Here is an 18,731-nt window from a genome sequence, read left to right on the forward strand (position 1 = left end):
TATAGCAACCCCGACTCACCGGAGTTAGGTGGAAGGTGTTAATAGACGATTGGCGTAGCCTACAGTGGACTAGGGCTGTCAAAATTGCTCAAAAATGACGTTCGAATATCCCCTTTAAAATAAACACATGTATTCGAATATATTGGAATATCTAGGCTATATTATTTGCACATTATGTCAGTGACGCGCATCATGTCATCTGTTTTTAACTTTTTGTATGGTTATTGCTTGACAGGGGGGATCCCAAGCAGCTTTCAGCCATAAGGCATTTCCTAATTCACCCGACACTGATATTCAAAATGTTGAAACTATTTCAGCATAGCCTATAAGCAGTTTAATTAAATGTAGGCCTAATGTTAGTTGTAAACAAACGGGCTACTTGGTGAGGCTTGGCCTCACAGATACGCTCGTGCCTTAAATGGCAATACAAATCTTCACGATAGGCCTATTAACTGACCGCCCGATTCACGTTGGCTGGGGGGCAGGGGGGGGCCATCAGACATTTGTTCCCATGGGTCTATGAATTGTTAATCCGGCCATGTCCCCAACGAACGCAACTTTCCACCTCTGAGACAGCTGAAAAGAAGTCTAGAGGACTCGTAACTCACTAAGACCTACTTACTGTAGGCTGCGCAAACCACAGGCTTTTTTTTTTGGGCAAGCCTGCATTCGCGGCAGGCCTTCTGTTGAAGAATTTTATATAAATCCTGCGCTAACAGTAGGCTAATCCTCCTACCCCCCGCTACCACAGCTGTGGATAGTGTGGCATGCTCACGCTTTATGTCTCCTTCTTGCAAACTACTTGCCAGATATGCCTTCATATCTTTGGGCTTCATTCAGTTTATCTTTTGTGCAGATCATATTATCAAAATCAGAATCAGCCTGCTTGGTTTGGTTTGCGTAAACTAACAAGGACCCTCCCCCCCCTCCATGAAAATCAAAGGCTACATATTCTCAGCTGACTCGTCAAAAAGTGCGCACCACCTTATTATTATCTGCAGGTGTATGACTTTTACTTACGTGCACATGGCAGCAAATTGATTTTTAATTTATTTTCTGCCTCTGGCATTTTAAAACATGGATGTATGGCGGTTAGAAGTGTAAATATAAATTAGAAACCTAAATATATTTATAATTATTAATTTGCAAACAAATAACTGGCGTCAGTGACGACTTTGACATTAAATTAATTGCAAAGATTCCCACATGAACGTCTTAAAATGACAGGCACTCAATTAGACATACACTACTGAACTTTATTGAATGCTACCTCTGACTAAGAATGCATTACTTTGCACTTGTATAGTCTTTTATTTTGGAATCTTAAGCAATGTTAAAGAATTCATGTTTTTTCATTCAGATATGTAAATAAACATGTATAAGTTGCTATTAGTGAATTAATGGGGAGATAATCGATAATCAAATCGAATCGAAATCGAATCAGACTGAAAAAATGAATCGTTAGATTAATCGATGCATCGAAAAAATAATCGCTAGATTAATCGTTTAAAAAACTAGATGTACCGCATAGCGGTACAAAATATGACCGCCGCTCAGTCCTGTACATCCGTTCCGCGAAAATAAATCACACACAATCAATTTGTCTCCATATTTTACTCCATCCCCCACTCTTGAAACTTTTGTGTATGCTTGTTTGGCATGCCTGAGTGTGTGTGTGCGGCTGCACAGAGAGTAGCCTACTGGTGCTGAAAAGGTGAATAGATTGTAGAATAGCCAAAGAAGATGTAGCATTGTTATAAAACCTTTAACATCTCTAAACAATCACAAGTAGGGCAGTTAATCACAGTTCATCCATTGCAACTGGATTGATGAAAGGTCACTTACGCCTGTAGGCTACATTGTATTTGGGAAAAGCAAAAGGTATCAGGGTCATTCCACGTCAGTTCAACCAGGGCCCACGCACTTAGGTCTCAAAAAATTACCAGGTGTACCTATGTTATCCCTTCTTTTTGAAAACACCAATTTGACTTGTCTTATGCAAATCTTTCTTTTTTATTTTCCACCCTGAACATGGGCAAAATGCCCCATTGACATCAATATGTTTTATATAGTCACCTACCTGTGGTAGCTCTATACAAAACATATTGATGTCAATGGTGCATTTTGCCCATGTTCAGGGTGGAAAGTGAAAAAGAAAGATTTGCATAAGACAAGTCAAATTGGTGTTTTTAAAAAGAAAAGATCATGGAGAATAAAGAAAAAAATATTTAAAAAATCTTTGTATATTCCCACAAGGTGTTTAGGAGCTCTGAAAATGAGAACCAAAATGATTTTTTAGACTTCTAAGGTCTGCTGTTCAGACCCTGAAGGAATTTATTTTCTGTTCATTGTTTTTTGTGAGAGTGTTTCTACTTATCTCAGTAAGGAAAATAAATCAAGAGCCTATGTTGAGTACAAATGTCTTCTGAAGGCTTAAACAGAGCCCAGCCAAAAACTCCAATAAAATTTGTATCAACTTTGAGGGACAGCTATGACCATGCAGGATAATCCAGACCAAACGTGACGATTTTGCTACATACTATTCCTATTTATGTACCAGCATGCAAAATCTGAGCCTCCTACATGGTTTAGTTCTTGCGCTGTGGGCTTGTGAACTTGTGGGCCCTGGTTGAATTGACGTGGAATGACCCATCAGCATAATGTTATTTATTTATTTATTTATAAACAAAAACATCTCTGTCAGTTCCATGCCATTTTCAACAGCTATCAAAAACAAAGGTCATTTTTGGATGGATGGATTTTTTGTGAATGTTTCTTCTTCTACATAAGATTTTAGTCATCTTTAGTTCATGTAATACTTTATTGTCAATGCACAAATTAAGTAACAGTAGTCTGAAACGTTATTGTTAATGCACAAATTAAGTAACAGTAGTCTGAAACGAAATGCTGTTTTACATCTTACCAGTGGTGCAAATAACTGACATGTCTAAATGGGCCTTGATGAAATGCGTCGCTAGACTGTTCATACACATTTTAACGGGCCAAAGTTGAAGAGCTGTCCGTTATTGTTCGTGCAAATATAGGCTGATTCATGTTCCCTTGCATTGTGTAACTGAGGTCCATGGCTAGTCTGGCTTTCACCAGACCAACCTCAATCTTTTAAGAAATCAAAAAATAAATAGCGGGCAGATCAGGCTGGGTTCACCAAGCCTAGTCCATAGGCACCCAATATTGTTCACGCTCTGGCTATTCTAATGCATCAGGGAGTTATGACAAAACTGTAACTAACACACTAGATCCTAATAGAAAGCTGTTAGCTTCCCTAAGCTACAGGTAGGCTTATAAGGTAGGCCTATTTACAACATAAATTGTCAATAGGCTATGCTGGCGACACAAATAAAATCTCCTTTGGAAACCAATGGCTTACATGCCTTACAGTATCAAGCGGACTTAAACTGCCATATCATTGGCGAAAAAAGTTGTAATAAAATTCACGCAGCTCCATGAGTCAAGGAAAGCTTGAATGAAGTAGCCACTTCTAAATGGGACCCACTACACAGTAGCTTAAGGTGTGTTGCTAAAGCAGCCATAATGAAATGAAGGTGTCATTGTTTGGATACTTCACACACACGTGCTTTTTAATTTCACAGACTACAACTACCAAGCTGGAATCAAAGCACATCGATTCCCCTCTCACACCCTGCACGCACTTAAAAACAAAATAAACAGGCGTCTCAGTCTCACGCATGTATAGGCAAAACTGTATCAGACCGGTGTAACGTTGGTAAATCTTCCATTGCACAGAATGATTTTTGTAGCACATGCAACAAATGACAGTCGAAAGATACAATTACAGTGCTGCTATCAATTTGCTTGGTATAACCGCATTTATAGTTTTCTACAAATGCAATCAATCAAATTGGCCTCCATCACTCAACCAACGCTAACGGTAACATTACCTAGGTCCTTATTGATATTATAAGATTAACATTACCTGCAGTAAAACCAAGCATGTCCGATAAACATCCTCAGATTTATTTCGGCTTCAAGAAGAAATGGGAATTACATTTCATGTGAACATCATCCTATCCTTATTAGACGTTCTCTGCGGTAAACTATAGTCCTTGTAGGAAGCGTCCATTGTTATTCCAACCCACGTTTAACTTCCAACAAAATTACGTCTCACTGCAACGATCGCCATCTAGTGGACAAAGCGACTACTTATCGCCAATACTGGAAATGCAGCCATGATGATGATGATGAATATATATTTTGGCTTTCTTTTAATCCTACTGAATTTGTAATTATGTATTGGCCGTTCTAATACAGTATGTGGGTGCCTGTGTGTGTGTGCAAGTGTATATGTGTGCACCGCCATCTACAGGCCAATGAGTGTAGTCACTAAATGTACACATAATCTATTTTTTTTAAGACCCCCCCATTGATGAAATTCTACGAAACTTGGCATACCCCCAGAGAATGTCAGGTCAATCATACAAATAAAATTTGGTGCAGTTCTGAACATCTTAACTGAAGATAGGGGCGATTAAAGCAGAATAATATTGCATTTTCATTTTTTACCGGGGGGGTGCAAATCACAAATGAGTGATTATGGGCCAGATTGATGTGGGCCCTTGAGACCAACATACCATAAAAGATTCTTCATCCTCGGTGCCACGGTTCAGGTAGTTATTTAGGAAAAACTGCTTTTTTTGCGGTTCGGGGGGCCCAGCACGGGGGGAGTGGACCCCGGGGACGAAACGAAATTTTTCCGTAAAAGTCTAGTGGGGCTACATACCCACCAAATTTCATGTGTCCCGGTGGTTCGGTGTCCCGGGTATCGCTGACCAAAAATTCAGGAAGTAGATGACGGGAAAAAAAAAAAAAAAAAACTTTGACAATCCCTATATGACCGCTTCGCTAGCGGCGGTCATAATAATCGTTTATCCCAGCCCTACTACAAACCATCGCTTTAAGAATTGGAGTAATGTGGTCAGTTCTTTTAGTTTAGAGAACCCTAGCTGCTGCATTTTTATCACCTGAAGCTGTTTGATAGTCTTTTTAGGAAGGCCTGTGAAAAGTCCATTGCAGTAATCAACCCTGTTGGAGATAAATGCATGAATGAGTTTTTCTAAATCATCTTTTGACATCAGCCCTCTAAGTTTGGCAACATTTCTTAAGTGGTAAAAAGCTGATTTAGTTATCGCTTTCAAGTGGCTGTTGAAATTTAGATCACTGTCAATTAATACACCAAGATTTTTAACAGTATCCTTTGCTTTCAACCCTTTTATGTCAAGGACAGTGGCAACCCTAAATCTTTCCTCCTTTTTACCTTTTTCTTTCTTTCTTCTTTGTTCAGCTGAAGAAAGTTTTGAGACATCCAGGTGTTGATTTGTTCTATACACTGACACAGAGATTCAAGGGGACTATAGTCGTTTGGTGACAGAGCTAAGTAAATTTGTGTCATCTGCATAGCTATGATATGAAATCAAATTATTTTGGATGATTTGTCCAAGTTGGAGCATATAGAGGTTGAATAATAGTGGCCCCAAGATCGACCCCTGGGGAACACCACAGGTCAAGGACATTGGTGTTAAGGTACAGTTTCCAATGGCAACAAATATGTAGATATGGTTTCAGCCAGTTGATAACTATGCCTGTAAATCCAACCCAGTGTTCTAGTCTGTGTAATAAAATATTGTGATCAACAGTGTCAAATGCTGCACTAAGGTCCAGTAGCACTAGGACTGATGTTTTACCTGAATCTGTATTGAGACGTATGTCATTGAAAACCTTGATGAGAGCTGTTTCAGTGCTGTGATTTTCCCCGAAAACCCGACTGAAAGTAATCAAAATACCCATTTCAACTAGTTTTCTCTTAAAGGCCAGACCCAAAAATATCAGCCAAATACCCGATTTACTCATACCTTATGTATTATGAAGGGGCAGCAAAGTAAAGAGGAAAGTGAGAAATGTCCTAACCTATGTTAGATTACATCCGAAATTTATAAACTTTCAGAAAATACATGTTTATACTGTATGGTTGAATGAGTTTTCCCTTCATGGTACAGACCAAAAAGTTATCAGCCATATACTCTATTTACAAATACCCAATGTACCGTAAAACTTCAAATAATAGCCGAGTCCCAAAGAGACGCCTGTCTCTTTTAAACGCCTGGCGTGGCTACAGGTTTGGGTTAAAGGCCGGTCTCCAGTAGAGGCCTGGTCTGTTTTTTAATTTCGGGTTGTATTTAATCTTCTAAAACCTGTCAGATCGTCTGTTTAAAGCCCAATTCACACCAAAGATTCGCAATGACACGAAACCGTTACAGAAAGGAGGTTACAGTGTAAATTAGATGTTGCACATCATTGCAAGCCGTCGCAAAGCATTCACCATGTCTGGTCACAGTTGCAAGGTTTTAGAATGTTGCATCAAGTTGCTGGTTAATAGAATGTTGCAGCTCATCTCGTCGCGAATCTTGGGTGTGATTTGGGCTTAAGTATGGTGCAGACTGCGCACATTATGATTAGATGGCATTAAAAGACTGCGGTGGGGAAAAGCTAGAGTTCCAACTTTTTTTCAATATGAACTATGCCTATATGTCCGACTTCATCATCGTTCAATTCATCCCTTGTGTTTAAAATTTGCAGATAGGCCGATGGGAAGCTTGTTTTTATGCTGGCAACAAAACCAGAAGGGTTCGCGAACGTTATTCCTTATTCTAAATGCCATGGCGATAAAGAGAAAGAAGTCAGAAAAGGAATTTACCTTGGACTAGGCTATATCAGAGCACGTCTACGGACATTCTCTGGCTATATACTGAAATAAGTTAATGATGTAAAGTCAAGTGCGCTTCTATGGGACTGGTGTGTGCGCGCGCAGTTTTTATTGATGAGTCGGAGTGGCAAGTGCTGCGCATAGTTGCAGTGGAATGTGGCTGCCCAGGGCATTATAAAACTTCTCACTATTAGACCTACTCATACACGGCGCTAAAATGGCGTATTTAGCTGTCTAAATTCAAATCATATGCTGGGGGAGAAATCGTCGGACATCCATGATTATTTTATTATTCAGCACCCCTGGTCAAAAATATGTTTCCGCGTGCCTGGAAGTAGGCTATGATTTGAAATGTAGACTGTTGTCAAATTTGGCAAATACAAAACGGGAGAAACAATATGGTTCATGCTCTCTCATGCTGTTTCATTCGTGCCGAAAAGGAGGGAGAATGAAACATTAAGCACGTTCCACTTTTGCATAAATAATTCCTGAACGGTTTTGGTCAGGGCTGATAATGCAACTGTATTTGACAAAGGACCGATATAGGCTATTTGCTTGTGACAAAATATGAGCTTTCAGTGTGATACGATCTATTTGTAAATTACGTTTAACTAAAACGTGTTTCATCTGTTCTGGCTATCCCTGCTATTTGGATCTTACAACATGAACAACATCTCAACACTAAATGAATGATGATCCGTAATTGTCATCAGATAGCCTAGTCATATAGATAGACATTCAGTGTGTTTAAAATAATTAATTTGATAATATTTTCCATCTTTGCAGAGGAAAAGTTTTGTGTAAAGGGAATTAACGGCCTGTCTCATATAGACGCCTGTCTCTAATACTAGCCGGTGCAGTTTGGCAATTTGGGAAAATAAAAGCCCGGGCTATTATTTGGAGTTTTACGGTATTATGCGTGGGCAGCATACTAATGAGGAGGGTGGAACATGTCTCATGTCATGTTAGATCAGATCCTGAGGGTATACGCTAGTGATGTAGTACTCGAGTCCGGTCTCGAGACCAATTTCTGCTTTCTCGGTCTCGTCTCGGACTCGTTCCTTCAAAGACTCGGTCTTGACTCGGTCTCGGACCACAGTGGGAGGAGAAGGACTCGTAATTTCAGACCGAGTCCTCGAGACCAACGCATTTTTTATGTTCATATAAAAAAACAGACAACACATAACAACAATAATAATAAAATGCAATGTTGACCGGCATTATTTAAAAATGACATCCCATGGTGCAATGCAAAGATACTGCCGTCAGAGCCGTTTATTTATTTCTATGGCTCTGCTGCCGGTGAGTGTCTGTAGGTCAGCATAGTCCATATTAGGACGTTAAAACTGCTCCTCTAAACAATTCCCAATCTAGCTTAGTCTGTAGGCCTAGTTATCACTGTATGTCAATACTAGAACTAGAGGATAGGAGTGCCTACATATTAAGTACTACTAGAAGTATGGAGGAGGAGAAGTGGTAGAAGAGTAGATAGAGAAGAGGAGTGGGAGGAAAGAAGAGGGGGAAGAGTGTGGTAAGTGCGTATTAGGTGTGTGAGGTTGTCAGAAGTGCTAAGAGAGGAGGTATTAGAAGCGTTGTGTCTTCAAGAGTTTTTTGAAGATAGAGAGGGGTAGTTTCACCACACAAGCTGGAAGGCCCGTGAGGAGAGCGTTGCAGTATTCAAGATGTGATATAACCAAAGTCTGTACTAGGAGCTGAGTGGCGTGTTGGTACAATGTAAATGTAAATCAGGTTTATAGGCCAAGTATACTTGCGTATACAACACTGGTTGCCATGATCATTTTGATTAACTAGAAACTTATAATCAGAAACCATAAATTAAAATGTATCTTAACTAATGTCTCAACATGTACATTAACTGTTTATTTAATGAAAAGTTAGTACTTTTGATACTTTTGATTTCCTAAACAGAAATACAGAACCCCTACTACTACTTGCATTATGATTATGCACAAACAAGCATGTATCAGTTATATATATATATATTTGGCCTTTACCTATGGTCTGGGTCGGTGTGGTCTACAGAGAAATACAATAGACATACACTGGGCTCTATCTTGCACTTCAACACAATTGACTTTGTATACTCACGCTTTTGTCTTTCCTATTTTGCAGTCAGCGCATATTGGAATTTTCCCTCCACAGGTTCATGTGCGCCCACGGAGGCGTTTCAGCAAAAAGAGGGGGCGTGTTCCGGCGCAGGGACTGTTGATATTTTGCAGTTTCAGAAAACAATTCCGCCACAGACCAGGAACCTCCTGGTCTAAAGTCAGTGGTGCAAATTCAGATGCTATTTTAAGGGCGCATGCATGGCCACAGGCCTGCAGGAATGAATGCTATGCACACCGATCTACAGACACCCTGTGCACAGATGGAAACATTCAAAGCCTTGATAATATTTGTCCGTTTCCCGGTTTTGTTCGTGCATTGGTCAACTAAAAATTTAGTAGCCTATGTACATCTACATGCAATATCTTTACAACACAACGCCTAATTACGACCTATTAATTTGGACAACTTTATACAGCCCTATAAAGGCTAAAGTTACCTTTAGTTTTGTTCCAATTTACCGTTGTGTATGGCTTTAAACATCGTGTGCGCTTTAACACCAGCCTATAAGCATTATTCCAGCTGCGCTAAGGTTTTGACAAGCACCACAATTTCGCCTACCTTGTTGTAGCCCATCTGAAATAACTCCAAGCTTTGCTATGTTCCCTCCATCCTTTTGTTGTTTTCAAAAAACGTTTTATATCCATGATGGCCTTGAAGTCTTGAGTTTGTGAATTAGCTTAAATCAGCTTATTATGTGCTGTTAACCAGCAACCATAGATAGTAAAAGAAAGCAGCAAGTAGCCTTGGCTACAATTTCTGTAGTTGCGTCCATTCATTATTATTCTCTCTCCTGCTCAAACAAAAGTTGTGCGTGCATTAAGTTGATGATAACGTGTTTACAAACTCTACTTTACATAAAATATTGTGAATAGCCTACTGTCATGCAGTTAATGGGATACTGTGCAGAGTTGGAAAGTTAGGTCAACTTGGAAACTGTTTCTCGTTGTTGAGTTGCCTGATGGTAAGGTACAGCTGTAGCTTACACCTGCAGGAGCGCTTGCTTGAGCGCCTGTGTTGCGCAATGCACTTTGCTCCTCTCATCTATACGACACAGTTCCCATTTCTCCAAACCATACATAATTACAAGGACAAATATTGCTACACGAGGGAAATCAGTGTGGTGTCCGATGTGAAAAAATAGGTATAAATCTAGCGTACACATTTCCACGAATCACGGATGTGTTGATGACATCAATTAGGAAATATTAGAGGACTTAATAAGACGTGATGTTGAACTGCATGCCAATGCCATTTAACCCAAATGCCCCAGCAGCAGCACGGGAGAGGAGAGCTTATCTGACAGAAGATCTGCATTGTCTATAGTGAGATAATGTTAGATTACATTGCAAAAATATCGCCATACATTCATAACCTCGTGATTCAGTGAGAGTGATCCCAAAACATCGGAAAGTGACATTTCTGTATTACATTTTGTCAAGAGGAAAAATCAATAGCAAACTGTTCCCAACTGACTAGAGCACTGTGTACTGTTCCTGGCTGCGCCTGGCAAATCCGCCATCATAATAGCAATCCGCTATAAAACAAGCGTGCCTGTTGTTAAAGGGAATGTGAGATGACGCTCTGATTGGTTTATTGCACGTTACGGCCAAACCACACCCATGAGTAATGTAGCTACTACAGACCGCAACAGTCATTATCCCGCCGGTAAAATAGCAACAGTGCCCAAGATCCGCCCACAAAGCGATTTGCGCAAAGTCAATTGCGCTGGAGTGGAAGATGGAGCCCACTGTATGTTCTAAATTCTAAACTAACTTAATAAACTATATACAAAATCCACACAACTGAACATATGAATTGTTCACTGTTAAATTGGTTCAAATGAATAAAGGAATAAAGATGGTGTTTATGGTGTCCAGAAAGAAAGATGGTGAGAACATTTAATCATTTATCATATTTGGTCTTAGTTTCATAAAACTGTCTTCTGACATCTAATATAAGGCTCAGAATGACATAATATTTCCTGAATCCTTAGAGTTGTGCCAGTATTCCAGTGTTTGTGTTTTGTGTCTCTGATGTTTCTTGATGCCACAGGACTAAAAGAAAATATATGATTGAGGCAGAAATTGGCCCATGGAATAAGACTCTTTAACTGCCACGGAATTCTAGAATACTGCACCCCCTCACTGCCAGAACAACATTCTAAATCCCCCAAAAATCTGCTGGATATTGTCAAACTGTGTATAAAGTACCTGTTTTCTGGTTTTACACTACTTTTTGATAGCTACAGTCAAATAACAAAGGATGTTCCACCACTGCCTCTATTTAGGGCTCCAAAAAACATTGTGTATGTCATTGTTGTCATTACAAACAGCAGTTGCACAATACAATTTGTAATATGTACTAATGAATTATCACCTCAAAAACACACACAATAATATTCATAGGAAGATATGTAATTTAATCAATTAATAATATATTATTACATACTTTAAATATGCACACATCTCATAACATCATTACAAAATGATTGAGTAGCAAACTTATAACATACAACGTGACAAACGGTAGGCGGTTTCAATTCAGATAAATCAGGTAGTCTAACAAACAGTGACATGTTAATCATGTAGTACCATGCATGTCATTATTTATGCTGTTCCTTTGCAATTAAATTCAGGTCCAGAAAGGTTTAGAATGACTAAACATAAACACCCCTGTAGTAATATTGAACAATAAATATGAATGATAAGTTCTTTTTGCTAATTGAGGGGCAGCCGTGGCCTACTGGTTAGCGCTTCAAACTAACCAGAGGGTTGCCGGTTCGAACCCTGACCAGTAGGAACGACTGAAGTGCCCTTGAGCAAGGTGTGTGCTTCACCTCACTGTGTGTTCACTGTGTGCTGAGTGTGTTTCACTAATTCACAGTATATATACTATTGGTGGTATTGGTGACAAACCAAGATACTTTGCACATGACAATTTGCAGATCATAAAAGAAAAAATGTCCACCTGCTGGGGTGTTTTTTTAACATCTGCAAACAGTAGGACTGACATAGGTTAAGTTCTTGTGAGCACACTAAGAGCAGAGACCAGTGTTGTGCCCGAGGAGCAACCTATATGTGGCCACAATACTCATGTTCTCTGTGATTAATTTCCTATTTTGCCTTTGAAAACACATTGGATTAGATCCATGTTTCATTTGAGTATACAGCTACATGTAATAACTGTTGAAGTGAACAAAAAAGAACTCTGAACATCTTTTGGAAACTAGTGTACTACTAGCCAGCTACTTGCTAGCCAGCTACTAGCCAGTTCAAGTTTTGTATAGATTTCTAAAAATGAACAGTAAAACCTCTACACTGGTAGAGATTTGAACAAACAATAAATATCAGTTCAAGTTTTGTATGAATTTCTAAAAATGAACAATAAAACCTCTACACTGGTAGAGATTTGAACAAACAAACAATAAACATCAGTTCAAGTTTTGTATAGATTTCTAAAAATGAACAGTACAACCTCCATACTGGTAGAGATTTGAACAAACAAACAATAAATATCAGTTCAAGTTTTGTATTTCTAAAAATTAACAGTAAAACCTCCACACTGGTAGAGATTTGAACAAACAAACAGTAAATATCAGTTCAAGTTTTGTATAGATTTCTAAAAATGAACAGTAACTGATTGGAAGAACTAATCATTTGAACTGATTGAAAAAACTGGGGCCGGTTCCCCGATAACGCTCACTCTTAGCGCGCTAAGAAGACTCAAAAGATATATCTTACCAAAGTTGTTTATGTTCATTTATTTATTTATTTATTTATTTATATTCAACATTTATTTTAACATAGTTTAAGTTATCAGTAAAATATAAACTATTAACTAAATTATCAAATTGTCAGTAATATGTTCACACGATATGTTGTGACGGGTAGACTAACCGGGTAGGCCTATCCCTCGCTAATCATCCACCCTCCTTATCCCTTTATGCCACTTGTGCCGCTTCTTGACATGGATTTAACAACTTCTTAAAATTATGTAATACACTTTTATATTAATGGTAAGGTACCTTACAATTATAATTGATTGGCAAGCAGCTGCAGTTACTTCTGTTTAATGCGGTATTGATAGATAGATAGATAGATAGATAGATAGATAGATAGATACTTTATTGATCCCCAGGGGAAATTCAAGGTTCAAATGAAAAAAATGATTGCCATTGGTTAATGTTTTCAATAAAAAACAACCTATCTACAATGAACAGAGAGACATTTAGATACAGTAGGGTGGGGAAGCAACGTAAAAAAAGGGCACCAAGCTTCTCGTCAGAGGAACTTGAAGTTTTGCTGGACGAGGTGAGCTTGCACAAGATGACACCGTTTTCCAGCTTTCGGAATAACTTGTGCAACAGCAACAAAAAAGAGCTACGGAGCGACTATGGACTACACGCCGTTTTTGATTTAATGCAAGGACACGTTGGATCGCTGCCATAGGCCTAGTTGGACGCTTACTGGACACCACCATGCTTACCCATTTATAGATCTTAGCCATTTAGAGGCAAATTCTTTGCCAGCTTTTAATTATCAAAAGTGATTGCCAAATTGAAAGCTTTAATGACATTACTAAATAGTCTAGGCTAATTACCACCATATTAGTTCTGATACCAAATACAGTAAACTTCATAAATAGGCCTGCATCCATTGCGAACATATTCTATTATTAGTCTTAAAATGTCCATAACATAAAATCATCGTTGAGCCACAACATTGTCAACATACTGTCGGCCTACCATAGTTTGACTTGTACTGCGCTGCGCTGATTTCTAAAGACTGCTGCACAGTGGCGACGACTAGCGTCTTGAGAGCTCAAACAACGCTAAGAGAGAGCTTACGAATGGTCCAGACCAACCTTACGAACGTGTGACTTACAGAAGATATACTTAGTGTACTAACGTGTCGGGAATCGTGCCATAATGTTAAGAGAGAGGTAAAGGAATAGGTTAAGAACTACTTAGCGATAAGAACGTTTTGGGGAACCGGCCCCTGATCATTTGAACTGATTGAAAGAACTGATCATTTGAACTGATTGAAAGAACTGATCCTTTGAACTGATTGAAAGAACGGCTGATTTAACTGATTGAAAGTGCTCCTAGACGACCTAGGCTGGTAGTGGTGGATGCCTGAGATGGAGGATTCTGTAAAAGAAAAAAAATATATATTTAGAGAAGAAAATTCAAACAAAATGGAACATTTTGGCAAATGTCTACATTTATAGTTATTAGCAGTGTAATTTAACATGCATAAATAACTTTTATATAAGCAATAGTAGTAATTATTACGTTGTATGAAACAAGGAAAATGCATATCAACATGTGCATTTTAAAATTAATGTAATTTACCAGATACTAGCAGATACGCATACTAGATAGCCTACTATAATAAGCAAACAACATCTCACCAGTGTTTGTACACAAGCTTTGTATGGTACATCTCAAAGCAGTCAGTGGGGCACAGTGCAGGGTGGTCTGGACAGGTCTTGCAGAAGAAAGGTGTCTGCTTCCTCCCTCTTCGTGCGTCATCTGGACTGCGCTTCCGCGTGGAACAAACTTTGCAGTCCGGACGCGATTTCTCGTGTTGTCCGAGAAAGTGTCGACCAGTGAGACGCACGGGCACTAACGGTGTGCTGTTTGGCCTGGGAGGAGGAGTGAGCTCAATTTGCCTCCGTCTCAGTAGCCCCTTCACCACAAGCTCGCGGAATCCAGCCGACTGCATTGTATTGCCACTTTCTTTGTGCAAGATGTAGGCATTCACAAGTGCGACCTCTCAGATATGATGGAACAACCGATGGTACCACTTCATTGCACGGTGTTGGTAGCTGTAATAGGAGCATAGCTGGTCTCCGCGATCTACACCTCCCATGAAGCGGTTGTAGTCCTCCACGCTCTTTGGCTTGCGCAAAGTTCTGTAGCCATCAGGCCCTTTGCTACGCACTCGTTTGGTGATAACGAGATTATCGTGCACTGTGGAGAGGACGGTGACTGTACCAGCATCACGAAAAGACTGTACCAGCATCACGAAAAAGGACGTTTTTCAAAAAACACAGGGGGATCTGAAGGCCGCAGTTTCAGACCATGGAGTTGAAGGGGCATACCTTTCCTGTTCACACGAACAGTTCCACACGCGCCGGTGTTTTGCCGGTGGAGCTCTTGGAAAAGAGCGGGTGAGGTGTAGTAGCTGTCAGTATACAGAGTGTGTCCTTTCCCCAAAAGCTTGGCTTCCCTTAGCAAGCCAACAACTGAACTATGGCCAATACCCAGACAGCGATCGTAGTTGAAGGCCCCTCCAGTATAAACGTGCCACAGGTATGTGTAATTACTTGTCGCGTCTGACAGGACAAAATTCTTCAGACCAAACCGGTGTCTTTTATTTGGCACGTACTGACGAAAAAACACCCTTCCACGAAATGAAACCATGGACTCGTCAATGGACAGGTGTTCGTGGGGGTAGTACTCGCTCTGAAAACTCTTCAGGACTAGATCCATAAGTGGGCGATTTTTAAAAAGTGGATCATAACCCGGCTGACCTCTCTCCAACCTCAGAGAGTTGTCATTGAAGTGGATGCAGGAGGACAAGAGCTGAAAGCGGTTGCGTGTCATTACACGAGCGAAATTTGGTGTCAAGCCCAGTGAATTTTGGGTGCTCCAGTAATCCAGATTTGAGGCTTTCTAGTCAGACCCATGCTGATCTGAATGGCCAAAAACGCCTCCATCTCGTAAACGTGAGTGACTCGCTAGCTCGGTGGAAGCTAACGCCTCAGCATAGCGGTTTGTCTCAGCCACCATGAGATCAACAGCACAATCGCTGAAAAAGGCTTTAAAAAAAAGGTATGGATCACTACAATCCCAAACTCTCTGCGGACCAGGTCGTGGGTTGGTGTGTACAAAAGGGATCCTCCCATCGGGGTGTCTCCCTCACCACAGTCAGTGAAGTCGCCGGCCTCAGTGAAGTCGCCGGCCGCTCCTCCTTCTTCGACTCCCTCCTCGTCCTCCCCTAGACCACACAGGACCCCCTCCAAGTCCTCCTCTCCAAATCCGAAAAACTCCTCATCGCTGTCACTGTCCCAGTTGAAATTAAAACTCTCCTCCATGGTCATAAATTCACAGTACCGCAATCACAAACTCTCTCTATGTGCTAGCTAGATAGCTTGATATTTAGCTGATGCTAATTTGTTTCTTGAAGTTTGTGAATGACGTAATTAGCATATTTGTGAAATATTAACCAATCGTGATCTGTCTGGAACATGTTTACTATCATATCAACATAGCAACAGCACAGTAACGATGTTTTAATTGGCTACATGTTATCGCGGCAATGATGATGCTCCTTGGGCGCACATATGCACCCTTGGCATTCTAGAACACTCATTGTGGGCGCATATATGCACCGTTGGCAGTAAACGGGTTAAAGGAGCCACACCGCTTTTATGACAAGACACTATGTCATACGAATGTGGTTAGTTTTGTTGACAGGTGGTAGGTTTAGGGCAAAATTCAGCACATTTTAATCGTATCACAATAATGCCGATAACCGTGATCATTTTGGTTACTATAATCATGATATCACATTTTCATACCGTTTCTCTAGTGGCTGGTTAAAAAGTTGGCAGGTGGACAAAATATTTCCATCCCTGGTATTTAATAATATATTATTAATTTATTAAATGACATATCTTCCTATAAATATTATCTCTTGTGTGTGTTTTTGAGGTGATAATTCATTAGTACCTATTACAAATTGTATTAAGTAACTGCTGTTTGTAATGACCACAATGACATACACAATGTTTTTGGGAGCCCCAAAAAGAGGCAGTGGTGTTAGATCTTTTGTTATTTGACTGTAGCTATGAAAAGTGGTGTGAAACATGAAAACAAGTACTTTATACACAGTTTGACAATATCCAGCAGTGTCTCATTCCTCATGCATATAAATAATTATATCTGAAAAAGAAATGGCTTTGAGACAAAAAAAATAATCTTGCACACTTGTGCACATGCATGTGTGTTTATCTAACCTTCTGCTCAGTTAGTCGCTGAAGGTCTGAGGTCTTCATACACAACAGCTGGAACTTCAATAGTTTGGCCATAAGTTCTGTGGAGATCTCCTCCCCAGCATCAAGTGTAGTCTTGGCATACTCCATCAGCTTCAATACATTTAATACAGTTGTACATTTTAGTTAGCTCATTTTCATTTAGTCATATTTTATGTATTTAAAAATCAATAACATATGCTGCAAAATAAGTCCATGTAGTAAATTATTTAGATCAAACAAAAGGCCATGAACTGATTGAAGAGTTGGAAAGAATTTGAAGCTTAGGTTTTCGCATGTGTACATTTGCTCTGGGGCTACATAATATGTAGATGTTTTGTGGCATTTTATTCAGTGTACCCGAGTCTCCTATTCCTCTCGTTTTGCACTGTCCATGTCCAGCATGTTTGCTAACACTTACACCTGAGGGGTATTCCAGAAAGGAGGTTGCCTGTGGCGACTAAACCCGAGCTGTCGGTTCCAAAACACCGGTTACCAGTTAGTTCAATCAACCCTGTGTTAGATAACCTAGAGTTGTGCGCGTTCACGGCGAACTTATAAAGGCATCATCTATTGAGAGTCGAAACAATGAGTGAAACCGGCGAAACGAAGAGCACCGTATTTTTCAGAGGCGGAGTAGTCGAGGCTTACGAGGAGAGAACTGTAACAAAAAAAAAGAGCAATACTTAAAGCCTGGCGTCGAGACCTTGCTTGGCAGAGAACAGCCTAACTGACCGTGTAAATGCGTACGTTTAGGATAGCCTATTTAATGTCAAAAGCACAATTAAATAATTCACTGGACATCACGTATTGTATTGACTGCTTTGAATGATGCTTTCTTAAACTAGCCTACCTTGTCACAGATTGAGTGGGCCATAGAATTCTTTGAGAATCCCAAATGTAATTTTCTATTTTAACACGGGTTCTGCAGCTGTGGGCCAAGTTAAACTTTTGCGCTCCATCATCGGAAGGGTGAATGTCGGAAGGCATGGGTAGCCTATTGGACACATTTCAGTGCACATTTGGAAAATTTAATAAGTGATGCTGACCTGCCAGTTGGTGAAACTACACATTAATGATCCTCGTGGGTTTGTTTCCAGGAAAACTAATGAAGTTGCGCAGGGACTGCTTTAGGGAAGGCAAAGGCAAACTTTACGCACCGAGCGACAGCTTGCCGATATGCTCTGCGTCTCCAACACTACAAAAACTCCCAGTCGGAGAGCGTGTGTAGCCTATTAAAGAAATATTTTATCCCAAATGCCATCAGCATTCTTAACCAAACTTAGTGACAACATGCATACCCGGCTGAGCTGTACAGCTATATTTAAACTTATTTATCAATTTTCTATAGGCTATGTTTCCCCTTGTTTGTACTGTACTTGTTTTAATTATATCTTCAATGTGTCTGAGATGTTGTTTGTCCATCTGTCTGGTGAGCCAAACACAAATGTCCACTATGGTGTAGCCTACATTAAAGATTTATTTTATTCTATTCTAATCCACCATGCTGCTTTTCAAGTAGCCTATATTTAGGATTCAGCTAAATTGAGCCCTCTCACGGTGAATTGCACGGATGAATATTACATGATTTTGTGCTTCTTTGTCAATCGGACCTTCGTCAAAATGAAACGCCATTGTGTGACAAGTGTAAAAATAGCGGCCTGATTGAACATGCACTGAAATAACCGAACATAATTGAACATAACCTGAACAAAACCTACCCCCTACCAGGTTAAGTTCAGAGCCTATGTTACCATAGTTACTTACATAGCCTGATCATTTTTGAGCTTTCTGGAACTGAAATCCCAGGTTTACCGTTTAC

The 18,731-nt window shown here is 39.9% G+C and overlaps 1 protein-coding gene across 4 annotated transcripts in view; it reads right to left on the reverse strand.

The window, feature by feature from the left end:
- Positions 1-18,731, reverse strand: part of spag17 (sperm associated antigen 17) — a 268,746-nt gene that overhangs the window by 223,796 nt on the left and 26,219 nt on the right. For all 4 annotated transcript variants that reach the window (XM_048252172.1, XM_048252171.1, XM_048252170.1 and 1 more), the window contains exon 4: positions 16,895-17,023. In XM_048252172.1, the coding sequence (XP_048108129.1) occupies positions 16,895-17,023 (129 nt within the window). The remainder of the gene's footprint in view (positions 1-16,894; positions 17,024-18,731) is intronic.

Source organism: Alosa alosa, chromosome 9, assembly GCF_017589495.1.
Source record: "Alosa alosa isolate M-15738 ecotype Scorff River chromosome 9, AALO_Geno_1.1, whole genome shotgun sequence".
Taxonomy (NCBI): Eukaryota; Metazoa; Chordata; class Actinopteri; order Clupeiformes; family Clupeidae; genus Alosa; species Alosa alosa.